Source organism: Staurois parvus, unplaced genomic scaffold (assembly GCF_062004578.1).
Source record: "Staurois parvus isolate SC_StPar_1 unplaced genomic scaffold, SC_StPar_1.0 ptg000154l, whole genome shotgun sequence".
In the NCBI taxonomy this organism is placed as follows: domain Eukaryota; kingdom Metazoa; phylum Chordata; class Amphibia; order Anura; family Ranidae; genus Staurois; species Staurois parvus.
The window spans coordinates 26,299,450-26,315,320 of record NW_028317950.1 but is presented as its reverse complement, the minus strand read 5'-3'; the positions used below and the strand labels follow the sequence as shown (position 1 = coordinate 26,315,320).

Below are 15,871 nucleotides of genomic sequence, written 5' to 3'. Positions count from 1 at the left end.
TTAAAGTTCATGTGAGTGTAAAGGCAGGCGTCCCAATACTTTTGGCAATATAGTGTATTATTGACCACTTTTAACCAGTCTGCGTGAGAGGGGAGGCAAGGGGCCATCCATTTTTCAGCAATTTAGCTTTCTGGCTTGATAAAGACACCTCAAAATTACTAATTGAGTCAAAAAAAGGCCCACTTGACCCTCCATACAACCCAATACACAGTGTTTCGGTTCTGCCATTAACTCTGATTACCAGACTTATTGTACCCAGCACTTTCTTCCAATACCTATACAATTTAGGACACCTCCAGATGGATCCCCACACCTTGGGCAAGATGCATCTGGACATCTCCCAAACAAAATGAGCCTCTGTAGTGTATAATAAGCCCTATGTATTATGACAATCTGTCTCGTGTTTGTGATGGGGACACATTTACTCTCTCTGCTAATTCCAGAATATAATTCCACTGCTCATCTGTCAGTTCACCCACAACTTCTACCCATTTTGTTCTACATGGAAGAATAACCTCTCCCTCTAATGCTACTAAATTAAATTGGCATAGTGTCTCGATATTAACCCTTTTATGGCATTCGCTCTCACCAAGGTTCCCAAAAGAGGGGCCTTACTCCACTCCTGTCATCTTGATTTAAACTGAACCATTAATGCATACCTTAGCTGCAGGTATTCGTAAAAACATTTGTTCGGAAGGCCAAACTCATCTCTTAACTCCTGAAAAGTTTTCATTATTCCAGAAGAATATATTTGCGAACGTCTTACAATTCCTCTTTGCTTCCATTTATTAAAACTCTCTAGCCTCTCCAGTTCTAATAGATTTTCATTGTCCCAAATCGACTCGTACTCTGTAAACCCTGAATAGTGAAACATAGAGCGTACTATCCGACACAACTTTTAATAATAAATAAATTGCAGGGAACTGTGACTCCGACCTCCATGATCCTGCCTGTAATGTTTCAACTAACATAGAATGTGGTGTACAGGTCAGCAATACTCGCCCACTATACCATGCAGAACCCTCACCAAATCGCAGCCCTGTAAGTGATGCAACTGGGACGCTACAAAGTAACTCCACGGATGTGGCAAAACCATTCCTCCCCTATCTTTTGATAGCTGCAACACCCAGAGATGTATCCTAGCCTGTCTCCACTTGCACACCAAATCCCTAAACAGCGTATCTATCTTCCTAAACCAGACCTCACTAACCCAAATCGGTGAATCATGTAAGACATAGAGAAGTTGGGGTATCCACACCATCTTGATTAGTTTACATCCACCCACCACTGACAAAGGGAGACGACACCACGTCTTACGTTTATCCCTAAATGTTGTCAATAAGGGCACTAAATTATCTAAAATATAAGATTTAGTGTTTTCTTATGTATACCCCTAAATATTTAAACTTTTCTACCACGTTTATATGCTTAGCACTATTCGCAATGCCCCAGAAAGGATCCACTTAAAGCAGGGTAGATTTTCGAAGTTGCTAGATAGACTCAATCACTGAAGTTAACAATTGATCTGTGTCCCCAAAAATAAAAGGATATGATCCGCATATAGCGCAATGTTTTTCCTCAAAAACTCCTACCAGAAAACCCTTTATTATCCCTCAATGCTCTAATAGGTATAGCCAATGGATCCATGGCCAGGGCAAAGAGCAGGGGTGACAAAGGGCAACCCTAGCATGCAGATATTTTTAAGAAAACATGGAAAGTCTCAAACCAAAGAGTTGTACTGTTTTGTTCTATTCTCATTCCTCTCTCTCTCTCTTGATATTGTGAAAACAAATGATAAAAGTGGTAAAATGCCAAAATTTCTGTTCAAAGTGCACTTTATTTATTTCCTTATATGCCATGGGAGCATATGTAGGGTGCCAGTTACTGATCTATCCTAAAAAAGCTTGTTTCCTTCCTGGCAGGCTGAAACTTTGCCTTTGTTACATTGAGTCACTGATCCGAAACAAGTATGCTTATAAGTACTGTATCTGACTTTTCTGATCTACATACACGTGACTGTTAAGTTTACATCAAATGGCAAATCTAACAACCAGGGAACTGGCATTTTGAGAAGGTTAGCAGCCCCTATATTGCCTTTATAGCTAGAATTGGGAACTGTTCCAAGTAAGGGTTTTTAAAGGTGCTTCCCAACAGGGGTTGGGAATAGGATTCAATGATTGTTTCACTGGAGCTCCCTTCTACACACTGCAGTTTGACATCTCTGCCTTCACAGTGAAGTGGGTCAGCCTTTTGCTGTTTTAGTTTCATTCAACATGTAAACATTGAATTTAATCTCTTGGTCTTGTTTATGCAGAATCAGATTACAGCTTTTCCGGACCAAGAACAAAGGCTGGGGAGTGCGGTCTCTACAGGACATTCCCGCAGGGACGTTTGTGTGCGAGTAAGTGAGCCATCTGCAGCATACCCTGCCCTTCAGTCAAACAAACTTACACCATTGCCCATTTACTGTTCCTGTCTTTATATGCACACACTACATCCAGTTGTTCTTCCAATTGAAAAACAATCGGAGAGTCTCTTGTAACTGGTGGACATTGTATTTATAAAAAGTAGAATGTAATGTGAGCTGTAAAGGGAACAAAATCTTTCCCCATGCTGGAAAATATCTTTTGTAAAATGTTTCAGTTTTTCTATAGCGCTGCAATAGGTGCCCTGCATGACACCACTTAGTGTGACATTGCCATTTTCCACCATTTGCAACATCAGCTAATAGAGGCATTTGGCGCTTGCCAAGTCTGACTGTCAAGTATGCAAGACAGGTGACTCTGCTGAGGTCTTCCTAATATTTCATCCTGATACTGTCCACAAGGTGGGGACTGGAGAATATGCAGCGCCCACGGTGCCTCAAGTCAGGATTTTCTGCCCTGTTTAAGCACTGAAGGAATCTTTCTAAGTAGCACAGGGGGGGAAGTCAATAAAAACATGCAAGTCGCTTATGATCTAATGTCTCAGTACACAAATTATATATTCTATAATAGATTGCGGTCACTAACTAAAGCCTGATGGATAAAAGCTCATGGCATAGAAATTGATGGTGTTGTACTGTTTATAATTTTAAAAGATGAAAAACTGCTCATGTTCCTTCTTTAGCAGTTACAAGCCCCCTTTCCTCATCCACATGTGCCTAATTTACACTATCTGTTGCCTTTTAATTGTAAATGTTTCACATTTCATATTAAGCAAATTGTACATCATTTGCAGGAGCACTCCCTGATCTCCAATCATATATTCATATAACAAATGTCATGCCAATATAGTAAATTAAATTTCAAATTTTTGCAACTTCTATACAGTCTTCAGTTTGGTGCCAGTTGTTTCAAAGAATGCTTGTGTTATGACAGATGCTGATAAATCCACAGTAGGTTCCATCTGATTCATACGAATGGCTTATAACTTGCCTACAATTTTCCCCAGTAGCCCTGAGATGTCCTATGGAGAGTTTGACTTTCCATCCTACCGTAAAATGAAGGTACCTTCTGAATTGGTATCCCAGAAACCTGCATCTGTTGTAGGATGCACTTTTTTTTTCTGAAAACCCTGAAATGGCTTTTAGAAAGACTTTTGAAATATCATAAACACATTTTGACATTCAGAACTATAGACATATGAAATGTATAATCTTTTTTCATTATTTAATATATTATTTTTTTAAGTTGAAAAAAGAGACACCTGTGCAAATGAGTTCAACCAAAAAACAATGATAATAAATTAAAAACTTGCATTCTCATAACCCTAAACCTGCGTTTGATCCAGATAGAGAAAACAAACCTTAAAAAAAAGCACATGGACCAAGTATTCCAGCAGAAAACAAAGTTAGATATGAATTTTTAAAATTCAAACTGAATGGCACCTTGTTGCATGATGCATGTCATACCGCTACACATGTAAATCAGGCCTTACTGTAAAGAACCCTTTCCATATGGTAGTCTTCTCCAGCTGTATTACTGTGGAAGTAAACCTCTCCCAACTGCACAAAATTTACTTTGGAATAAGCACATAGCAAAAAGTATCAGTGTTAAACAGATATAAGCATTTTTGTTTTCAGGTATGTTGGGGAACTGATTTCAGACACTGAAGCAGACGTGCGTGAAGATGACACCTTCCTGTTTGATTTGGACAACAAAGTAAGCATGTCATTTTTCCGTAAATACACATGACCTCTGAAAATCAAATAAATGTAGTCAACTGTGTATCCCTGCGTAGTACACTTGTATTGTCTGAGAAACAATTTGGAGAGCATAAAAAAAACCATTTCTGCATTCATGTAGTTCAAGTCACTCTACTAGAGAACAGAGGCAGAGGATAATTTGTCTTATTAACACAGCGCAGATAAAAACAGAAAATTCAAATGCTGAAGATAGAATCCTGAATGACGACAAGCATTTCAGGAGGAGAAAAAGAATGGAAACAAGACAAGTAAAAAAAAAAAAGAGATGAAAGTAAAAAGAGATTGAAAGTCCTGCTTATTATAGTGTATACTCTGATAGTGAGCAGGATGTTTAATAGCTCTGCTTGTTAGAAATTAGTCTGGTAGGGAACATGAGAACTTACTTTCTAATAGAGAACAGGAGGTAGAAAGGTCCTGCTTATAATACAATCTAATTTTGACAAAGCGACATAAGCCTTGCCTACTGTACAATTTAATCCAAACCAGGAGGTATGAGGGTTTGGCTCACTATACATTCTAAACCAGACCAGGAATTATAAGGGTCTTGTTTGTCATACACTCTAATAGGGATCAAGAGGTATGAGGACCATTCTCATTTATATAGTCTAATTGCGACCAGAAGGTATGAGGTTTCTGGTTCATTATACATTCTAATAGGGGGAGGTTTTGGGACCCTGCTACTTAAGCATTCTAATAGAAATCAGGGGGTTTGAGTCTCTAGCTTGTTATGCAATATAATGCAGATACAGAGGTTTGAGGGACCTGCTCATTATGCAATCTAATGTGGATCAGTAGGATTGAGGGTCCAGATTGTTATACAATCTAATTTAAACAAGAAGGTATGATGATCCTGATTCATTATACATTCCTATTGGAATTAGTAGGTTTGAGGGTCCTGATTGTTATGCATTCTAATAGAAATCAGGAGGTTTTAGGGTTCTACTCATGCATTCTAAAAGATATCAGAAGGTTTTGTTCCTTATGAAATCTAATATGGAGCAGGAGGTATGAGGGTCCTGCTTGTTATATAATCTAAAATGGTATTGGAATTATTAGGGTCATTCTTTTTATACAGCAAGTTGGGATTAGGAGGTTTCTAATCGGAAACAGAAGGTATAAAGGTCCTGTTTATTACACAATCTATTCAGGAACAGTAGGCATTAGAGCCCTGCTTGCTATAGCTTAAATGTTAATAGTACATAGGTAGCAACACAAAAGGCATATGCTGTCTCGATTAACACCCTCCTGACTAAGCAGTGTCATTAATCAGCCAGTCTTGGCAACAGCTAGGCCCCATTCCAATCTGCAGTTTTAGGATCTCGGGCAGAATCCTAGCAATCCCAAACCTAAACTTGTTGGAGTTCTGCTGCAATTGTTGTTCGATAAATCATGCTGCAATTGCAGCAAACCACATTGCACGACACTTGTCACCCAAAAGAATCTTTCTTTTGCCATATGTGAAATGGGCCTTATTGTAAGTAGATGGCTAGAAACATCCTTGTTTGTAGAGTTTGTGTTTGCGCAATGCCTCCGATTGTCCTGTCATTAGACATCCCAGGAAAGTAAAATGAGCCAATCAAAATGGTTCTGTACCATGTGATCACTGTGAACCAATCACAGCAGGGGCGGACTGACCATTTGGAAAATCGGGCACTGCCCGAAGGCCGGGGTCAGTAGGGGGCGCCATGAGATACCCCTGGTACCTTTCTCATAGGCTTTTTTGAGTTTGGGCAAGGACACAGGGGCCCCATGATCCCCTATTGCCCTGGGGCCCCATGAGTTCAGTCCGCCTCTGAATCACAGCGATTACAAGTGTAAGTGCTGGCTGTGTTCACATACAGCTAGCCACTCCCCCCCCCACCCTTCCTGTCATAATGGCAGAGGGGTGAACGGGGGATTACAGTACAGTGACTAAATTGTGGTACAGTGATCAAACACAAGAGAAGGCAGGACATAAGCCCCCATGGCACATGCACTGGTGGTGTCTTGAGATCAGTACATCATGATCTTTGTCCTTTCTCTGCTGGAAATTTTACCTTGTCTGCTTCAAAGGCTCATCGTCAAGAACTTTCCAGTCATAGCTCCAGATTAACCTTGTGGTATGTTGACCTTGTTCTTTTGTTAGATGACACTCAGTGGCCTCTATCACATCAGCTGGATTTCTCCTCTCAAGGACCAATATTCCATCCAGCTTCTTGGTAGTTGGCCTTGACAGCCTGGCTGAAACCCAGGTTCTGAGAGACATGGGCATTTTGCATTCAGTAATCCTAACCATGCTAAAAGCTTGTAAATCTACTTTCTGTGAGATCTATTATGGAGTACGGAAGTCTTATTTTCACCAGTGTAAGTCTCTGGGGGATTTTCTTACTTGTCTTTTGGTGGGCTGTATTCATTCTTCCCTCCAGCCGTGGATACTCACCTCCTCTGTGCGGTGGTGTTGCACAGAGCGACCCTGTGGTTCTGCAGCTTCAAGATCCACTGTTTTTAACTGGATTCAACAAGTTTCATTGGCAAGAAAAAGGGCCCCCATTTACCATTAAATCTCATTCCACTTGGGCATTGAGTGTTTCTTGGGGATTTCATCAGCAAGCCTTGGTGTTACAGATTTGTAATTCTGCGACCTGGTCTTCTGTACATACTTTCACTAACTTTTACCAGCAGATGCTAGTTTTGGTTAAAAAATTTTGCAAGCGGCTGTTTAATGTCATTGGTTGTTTTTTTTGTTTTGTTTTGATGTTTCCTGTTGGCCGGATTCACATGTGGTGTTTTGCTTGCCTTCGCCCATCAGTTTAAACTGCTTTTGGATGTTCTAGGGTATCTCGCTATCAAACTGTGTCTGTCAATGAATGATAGAGAAAATAGGATTTGTATACTCACCATTAAATCATTGAATTCCATTGAGGGACACAGCTCCCTCCCACAGCTGGGCAGGATTGGTGTGGGGAGAGATTATAGTTTTTCGGGCCTGGCTTTTAGTTTATGTACCTGTTTCTCCTGTAGGTAGCAGTATAATAACCCTTGGTTTTTTACTATTAAGCTCTGCCCCTCAATGGACTCTGAGATTTAGGGCTCGTTCACACTTGACTTTATTTCTAACTCTTGCCAAATGCCCCTATAGCCCCTGGCATTTGTGAAGCGTTTTTAATGCTCCGCAAACGCTTCCAAAACGCCCTATGTGCAGTTTTGAGGCGGTTAATAGGCGTTTGCCGAGCGTTAAAACCGCACCACAAACTCCTATAATGAAGTTTAAATGGTATTAACGCTCCACAACCGCACCGCAAACACTGGCCAGGCGTTTGTGGAGCGGCACCATAGACTTGAATGGGAGGCTTCAACTCCTCCTGACTCGACCAGAGGCGTAAGTTTTCCTGCAACATGACGCTAACACTTCAGTGTGAACAGCACTGTGTGCAACCATGTGCAGAATTTTCAGAGGCATTTGAGAAGCATTAAAAACGCTTCCCAAATGTCTGTCTGACGCCTGCTGACAAGGCTAGTGTGAACATATCCTTACAGTGACTACAATTATCCTTTTTTTTTTTTTTTTTTTTAAACTGCAGTAAAGTTTCCAGAATGGATTAAAAGAACACCCTGTAATTGTAAGTGAAATTTCACTGTTCCCTGTTGCGAGAGGCACTGAGCCTGTCTGCGAGTGCTGGAGACTGGCTAGGAATTCTGTGCTCTCCGCTTTCTACACCTGACCGCTTTCCAGCAACTGCTTTAATCGAGCGGCACTGGCATCGGTCATCCATTAAAGATCATTATAAACGTGCCCAGAAGGCAGCTCCGGCTCCTTTAATGCATCTTTCCGCTCGCGGCCCCGACAGGGCTGAAATTAGCAGTGATAATTAAAGTTGGCTTGTAGAGTTGAAGAAAGGAGGCCCCCTCTCCTTTCCTCCCTCTCTGTTCTCCCTATTCCCCGGGATATGAGGAAAAAATACAGCTCCTCCTCACAGTGCTGGCCTCATTCTTGTCTACATTTTACTCCAGGTTCTTTCTATTCTGTGATGTATTTCTAAAGAAAAATCTACATTTTGGCCTTGGGAAGATTTTGCGTGATTGTCGAATCTGGAGTTATCGAAGTATTGTTTGTTACACAGATTTATTCAGTTTTTTTATATGGTCTTACAGAGTTGGTTAAAATTATTTGATAATTTTAGCAGTATATTTGACACATTTTCAGGTGTATTAAAGGAAACCAGTGTCAAGAGAAAGCAAGCTTCTTTTATTCACTTCATCTTTTGAAAATGTTAAAGTGGTTGTAAAGGCTAAAGGTTTGTTACCTTCATGCAGTCTATACAGCAGCAGCTCCCTCAATACTTACCTGAGCCTCATCACGATCCAGTGATGTGAATGACAGCCTTGGCTGTCCCAAGTCTCTGCCTCCTCATTGGCTGAGACAGCAATGGGAGCCAATGTGCGTGTCAGTGTGTCAGTTATTCTGAACCTGAATTTTTACTGGTCTTATTTATTTATTTCAGGTACTTCTATAGCGCCGTCCATTTACGCAGCGCTTTACACATATATATATTATACATTCACATCAGTCCCTAACCCTCAAGGGGTGTACAATCTAAGGTCCCTAACTCACATTCATACATACACATACTAGGGCCAATTCAGACAGGATCCAATTAACCTACCAGCATGTCTTTGGAGTATGGGAGGAAACCGGAGTACCCGGAGGAAACCCACGCAGGCACAGGGAGAACATGCAAACTCCAGGCAGGTGATGCCGTGGTTGGGATTCGAACCAACAGCCCTAGTATTGCCAGGCAGATGTGTCTTATATTTATATCCGTTCCATCCAAAGAAGTCAAAAATAATTTGCTCATCTCTTATTTTATCAGTGTTTTCCTCAGCATTACAGTATAAATCTTCACGGATATCGGGGTGTTAAAAGTGAATCATTCAGACCTGGCGTCTGGCATTAGCAAAGCATTCTGGGTTAAGAGCAGCAGCCAGCGTTACCAGCACCACTAAAGTAATTTAAGGCCATGTGATTTCCAGCACTGCTCCTTCCTGTTACTGATAATGTGATTAATGTTGTAAGGCCTGTAAAGAAACTTTCTACCACTTGCACTCTCAAGCCCATTCCTGGAGTGGTACACAACTTGGAAGCTGTTTATTTCCTTTCTCTACATCCCTTGCAAGGATGGGGAGATCTTTTAATAAGAACAGTAGGCTCTGTTTGAATTGAAACTGCTAAAATATGAGCTTTATTTCAGAAGTTTTGGGGTATTCTCATACCTTGAAGGGTGAATGTACAGGGGCAATTGAGTTCAATTAAAGTCATTCTGTGGCTGGTGTGTGCTTTGTGCTGGCAGATGTGTCAAACTGCTTTCAAGTTCTCTGTTACATCAACCCTAAATTTCATATACATGTGAAAGAATGTAAAATGTTACTACCTGTGTGCGGCTAAAGCCGCCTCCACAGCTTGTTATGGATGTCAGTGGTGGGGGCAGACACAGTATATCTCCCACTGATTAGGAATATGACAACTTTCACTGCTGACATGATTTTTATGGGTCCAGGCTCAAGAGCGGTCTTCCCCAGTCTGACTTCACTACATGCTTCACTGACTTGACTGACTGAAAGCTGGTTGCAGGTCAGGGGCTTGCTTGGTATTGTAGCAAAGAGTAGGATGACAGGTCCAGGGGCTGCACATAAAAAAAAAAAATCTCCTTATGGCCATACTTTCCGGTTCTTTGTAGTGTGGGACAGGCACAAAGTAATTCTATGTGTCTGGTTTTAGGAGCAACTTTGACTCTATAGTCCCAAGGTCCCTTTTTCACATTTACTGCCTGTAACTTAAGCTGGGTACACACAATTTGAAATTTGGCGTGTTCACTAGGAACTGGCTGAGTTTTGATCTGTGTGTAGCCCTTCCTGTTAGACAGAAGTCGATTGGCTTCTGTCAAACAGGACTGCTGGAAAACCCCCTTTGATCAGCAGCTTTCAGCCAATCGGCTGCAGCACTGATCAGTGTATTGTGACAGCAGAGAGTCCCCACTGTCAGAATACAATATCCTGGCGGAGAGACTCCTGCATCATGGATGCACGATTGTTATTTTTTTCGCATTCAGCCTGCTGGCTGAATGAAAAAAAAGTGTGTTCCCAGCTTTAGTTGCACCCTAACATGATTTTAACTTTCTGTCACTGACAGTTCAGCTCACAGTACCTCTGGAGAATCAATGAATGCAGGGTAATGTTTTTTTTTTTTTTACTAAGCCCTGCCCACTTATTACCATAGTAATGTTTTTATCTAAAGGAAATGTATGACAGGAAGCAGAGGTAAAATCCCATAGATATCTGCTGGCCATGTACTCAGATACCTAAACTCCATATCCCTTCAAGAACATTTTCTTCAGTGCTAGAAACACAAGACAGTCAGAAGTGGTCTTGGATTTTGTTATCGATAGAATTGGGCAGAATCTCTTGCTTACTAAATGTGGCCTTACACTTGGAATTCTTATTTGATTAATATTTTATTACAGGACGGTGAGGTTTACTGTATCGATGCTCGATTTTATGGAAACATCAGTCGCTTCATCAACCATCTCTGTGAGCCCAACCTTCTTCCTGTCCGTGTGTTTATGTCCCACCAAGACCTGCGTTTCCCGCGGATCGCCTTCTTCAGCAGCCGACAGATCTGTTTTGGAGAGGAGATTGGGTGAGAAACTTGCGAGATGTGGCCTCATAGATTCAAGCTTCTCATATACTGCCTGGGAAGGCAACATATTTGACTCTACTCAAGTGGGGCTATTTATCTTGCAAAGAGATGGATGCTGGTTGATCCTGTTGCACCTAACTCTCCCAAAAATTAAAGTTCTCACACTGCCATGGCAACCAGCAGACACAAGTAAAGTAGAGTCTGTAGAAAAAGCTGGCCATACACTGTTAGACATATAGAATCTCAATAGAAGAAATTCAATAGAATTTCTGCTTCCAGCTACTCTATTCATACAGCTGCAATACCCACAGCTGACAGAATGCCGAAACAGTAACTGCATCTGATAGAATGCCATCACTGTTGGCCGAGATATTTCAACCCAACTCACTCTGTTCCTAAATAGAATAATGTTGAGCCGTGTAGTACGGACAGGGCCACCTCACGACTTGAAACTCAACAGGAATCAGACAAAATTCAAGATGTGTATGGCTGTCTTAAGCCTGAAATGAAACTTCTAGTGTGTAATAAAACTTTCATGAATGCAAGAACCAAATACTTCATCTACATTCCCCCTGGCCTGTTCCTTACTAGCATTTTGTTTACTCACTCTTCTGTTATTTCCTCCTACCTTATCTAGCAGTGCTTCTTTTGGTGATTAAAAATGGCAGCAATGACTACTTGTCTGTTCTCTAGCCAGACTTATCCTTATTTCCTGTCCTACATTGGCTACATTGGTTGTTGGGAGACAAAAAAAGGGAAAATCTCTGCATCCAAGACACAAACAGCAAAAAAAAATCAGGAACTCTTGATTGAAAACTAGAGAATAAAGGTTTTGTCATGGTATTCCACTTTTTCATAATAGTAAAGAAAAGCCAAGGTAATGGAGTGCATTATACTCTGTCCTTGTCATCAGGGATCTCTGGGTGTAAAGTTCATGAGCTGATTTGCTTCCTATCCTTGCAAAACCCTCTGTAAGCATCCAGAATTAGGTATTAACCCCATGCCAGCCTTACTCTCATCCTGTAGTTTTTAATTTCATTCATTAAAAACTCCTTAGCCATTGGCTTTTTTTTTTTTTTTTAATTGACTAACAATTCGCTAATGTGGATCTCTTACCACACTAAATTGTTCAGCATGCTACCATGCCAATCCTCTGGCACACAGGAAGAAAAATGTAATTATAAATCCAAAAGTGTCTTGCCACTAGTGACTACATGAAACATCCAAGCTTTTATTAAATATCATTAAAACAGAGAAGGCTTTGGCAACAGTATTAAATACACTGGGATACAGTTAGATGGCAACGTTACGAATGTTACAATCCTTCCTCAAACCAGGAGCTCAAATTCAAAAGTTCCTTGTACTGACTTACTTTTCTGTTCTCAAATCCAAGGCAGCAGAATAGTGTACAAGGCTTATCTGCTTTACCGGATAATTCACTTTATACCTGCTAGCAACTTTTTTTTTTCTGAGTGGGCAAAGCTCCAACACTTCAGGTGGTGATGGAGCTTGCCCACCTCCTCCTGCCTTAGATACATTCCTATTGGTCACAAGGCATCCCCACAAGTGATGAACTAATAGGAATGTTAAGCTAGGAGAGAGTAGGCTTGTTTCCTCTTGGCCATAGCAGATCTACTGAAGGTGTGTTTACATTTAGCTGCCTGAAGCTTATGCTTTATTTGTTTGGGAGGGGGGGGGGGGGGTTTAAATGGTCTATGCCACGGGTGTCAGACTGGCGGCCCTCGAGCTGTTGCCAAACTACAAGTCCCATGAAGCATTGCAAGATTGACAGTTACAAGCTGCTCTATACTGTTTTCAGTAAAAAAAATAATTATTTAGTTAGAGTTTGCACTGAAAAATTAGTAAAATAAATATGTGCGAGACTGATTCACCTCACATAAAAAATTAAGACGAAAAACTCTTGAACTTTTGCTGACTTTTTTTTTTTTTTGCTCCCCTTTCTGCAGGTTTGATTATGGTGAACGTTTCTGGGACATTAAAGGCAAACTTTTCAGCTGTCGCTGTGGCTCTCCCAAATGCAAACACTCTGTGCTGAAAACTGCCCCACCATGCCAGCCTGACACCCCAGCTGAAGCACCACAAGAAAACGGGCTGCCTGACACCAGTTCCTCTGGCCTGCTCAGCCAGTCTTGAGAAGACTTTGGACCTATTCCTTTTTTTTATTTTACTTTTTTGCCAAGTTTAATATAGCGCTAAAAATCTGGATCCTGAGTTTGACAGGCAAGGGTTATTTAAAGTGTATGTCTGCCTAAAATTATTTTTGTTAATAGGGTGGATAAAGGTTAGAACACCTCTTGGGTTTTTATTGCTGTGGCTTTGTTGCACAGGACACCAGATAGCAGTTAAACACTACAGAGGTTATAGCCTTTCCCTGCTTTATCCAAATGGGGTGGGGGAGTTTTAGCTGGACCTACACTTTAAATCATCTGCTCTTTTGTAAGGGGGACTTAACAACACTAACAGAGACACTTCCTAGACTCCATTATATCTTTTCTGAGTCAAAACCATTGCAAATTGTGGTGAATCTCTCTCCTGCCTCAGAGACCCAGAGCACAGCTTTGGAAGTAAAGGAGTGAACAGGCAAAAGTATTTCTGCCCCTCCAGGGGAGCAACTGTATTAACTCGCTCTGTCACTCACGCACAGTTCACACAGACAGTTTTTGCATTTAATGTTCCCTGTGTTCAGAGTGTCCAGCCACAAAGCGGAGACTGACCAGTAAGAGACATTTTACATCACAGGCAGCTCTACTGTTAGTCTGACAGTAAATTCCTTTATAGATAAGTATACCTGGGTAGCACAAGGGAACACTTGGCTTGTTCCAGATCAAAAGTGAGCTGAATGGCTCAATGTACACAGGGGCTTCTTTGCATGCTTGGGGCATTACTACCTAAAGCATGTGATGGGATTTGACTCAGCATCTCCCTCCTCCTTTGGAGAGCAACAACATCACAGCTGCATCTGGAGATCTGCAGGTTATGTGTACCTAGCATAAGAGGTGTCCAAATAATCCATCTAGCTGGTGTCTTAGTGTAGATAGGTCGAGAAAAGTCTTTTCTTGACTTTCATTCATTTGGAATTGTTAAATATTTATTTAATTTTTAGTTCATAGATGCCCTGTAGCTTTTAGCAGCCCAGGTACAGTGAAATCTTGCAACACCACCAAAGTCATAAAACAAGAAGCCAAATTAAGTGGGTAATAAGGCAATTCATTTCAAATAAAAAGCTTGGGTTAATTTGTTTACTCCTATTTTTGGAAGTGGAAAACCTCTTCATAGCACCAGTATCTTTTGGCACCTTGAAGAGGTCTCTATGGACTGCTGGTCATATCATTTTGCATGATGTCATTTCAAGTTTGCATCAAAATGCTAAATTTAGATGCCAAATCAGCATCCTGATACCCTGGTGTCAAGAATTGGCAGGTGCTTTGGGGATGGATGGGTTTAACTTCAAAGACTTCTCCATTCTGTCCAAAGATTTTTTGACTGGAGTTGGGTTTAACGTACATTGTCAGCAACCCCCAGGAGTTCCTCAGCAAAGCTGGCAATAGGAGCGGTAGGTTATCTTGTTAAGAGGACAGCATGATTGCTCTTTCAGGCCTAAAGCCCTTTATTACTGAATGGTAACCAGGTATAGGCGAAACTGTGATGCAAGTGGTAGATTTGCTGCAAAGTAGGCAGACAGTGATGATGATTGTGTTTTATGAAGCTGGCCTCTTTGTCAAATACCCTGTTCACCTCACGACCAGTGAGATGGTACCTGGGTGAGCGAGCATGGATCAGTGGCAAAGTAAATGCACACAGTTGCCTTTTATGTACTTAGATGACCACCAATAAAATGCCACTTTTGGCTTTGGTATGGAACTTTGGGACCTGCCATATGGGTTAGTCCAATTACGGTTTCCTTGGCCTCATGTACCTACAATGTCTTGCTGAGGATAGGCTGCTCCATCTGGTTGTTAGTCAGCAAGGCCCTTGATAACCAGCCTGAATTCATAAACTAGTAGCATTAGCAGATAAATAACCCCTTCCGCCCTAAATTAAACAATGTTCACTTAACTGCAAATTATTATCTACAGCTATATCAAACATTCAACAACCTCTTTAAAAAATATTTGTAAATTTCACAGGAAAAGCAACAGCTGAACATTCATTTAAAGAAACTAAAAAAGGACTTTAAGAATAGTTAGGGACACCTGTAATTAAAGCATCTTCACACATAGTTGTCTGTGCAGATATTTATTTTTGTCTCTTAATGGTCTCCTCGTGAACACTTTGGTCGGTCACACCATACACTCTTTCAGTAGGGTGTACCAATATCATGAATTGAGTTTTTCTCTTTTTTTTTTACGTAAACCACTTATGTGCAAAAAGTTGACTTTTGAGGCCACCCTGCCAAGCTGGAACTTAACAATTGCAGTTTCCATGGACCTGCCGCTGCCCGTCGGCTGGAAAAAGACTTCTACCATTGGCCAACGGGACATGTGTTTTCAATGTTATCCATAGATGAATTCCTACAGAATCTTTTTACAGCAAAATGTTTTGACAGTAACAGAGGAAAATAAAAAAAGGTGCTGAAACAACTGATTTATATACTGGACAGATTATTGTACCATAAAATATCTGATTTTAGGTTGAACTACCAGAAGAAAAAACTTTTTTTTTTTTTTTTAAAGAAAGACAAATTGTTAGTACTATAGTGTGAATATTTTTTTTTCTTTTTGTATTTTATTTGTTTTATTTCCTCGTTTTCGTTTTCCGGTTATTTTAAAAATAAAAAAGGCTGCCATTTTTCCAGTGGATTTTAATTTGTCATTTTTTTTTTATTTGTCTTTGGTGCAGCCACTGTTGTGGTCTATTTTACTGTTTGTCTTTTTTTTCCCCTCCACCTTCTATTCTTCCTTCCCCCAAAGCCCTTGGACCATTGCTAGTCTTCACCCTTGATTTCCTATTTTTGTTTTTGGTAAAACAATAAAAAAATGCTTTGAACCTTT

General features: G+C 40.7%; 1 protein-coding gene across 7 annotated transcripts in view; it reads left to right on the top strand.

Annotated features, from left to right (window-relative positions):
* EHMT1 (euchromatic histone lysine methyltransferase 1) overlaps positions 1–15,871 on the top strand; it is a 231,403-nt gene extending 215,532 nt beyond the window's left edge. For all 7 annotated transcript variants that reach the window (XM_089675302.1, XM_089675307.1, XM_089675300.1 and 4 more), the window contains 4 exons: positions 2,315–2,401; positions 4,064–4,142; positions 10,684–10,859; positions 12,827–15,871. In XM_089675302.1, the coding sequence (XP_089531428.1) occupies positions 2,315–2,401; positions 4,064–4,142; positions 10,684–10,859; positions 12,827–13,013 (529 nt within the window). In that variant the 3' untranslated portion in view covers positions 13,014–15,871. The remainder of the gene's footprint in view (positions 1–2,314; positions 2,402–4,063; positions 4,143–10,683; positions 10,860–12,826) is intronic.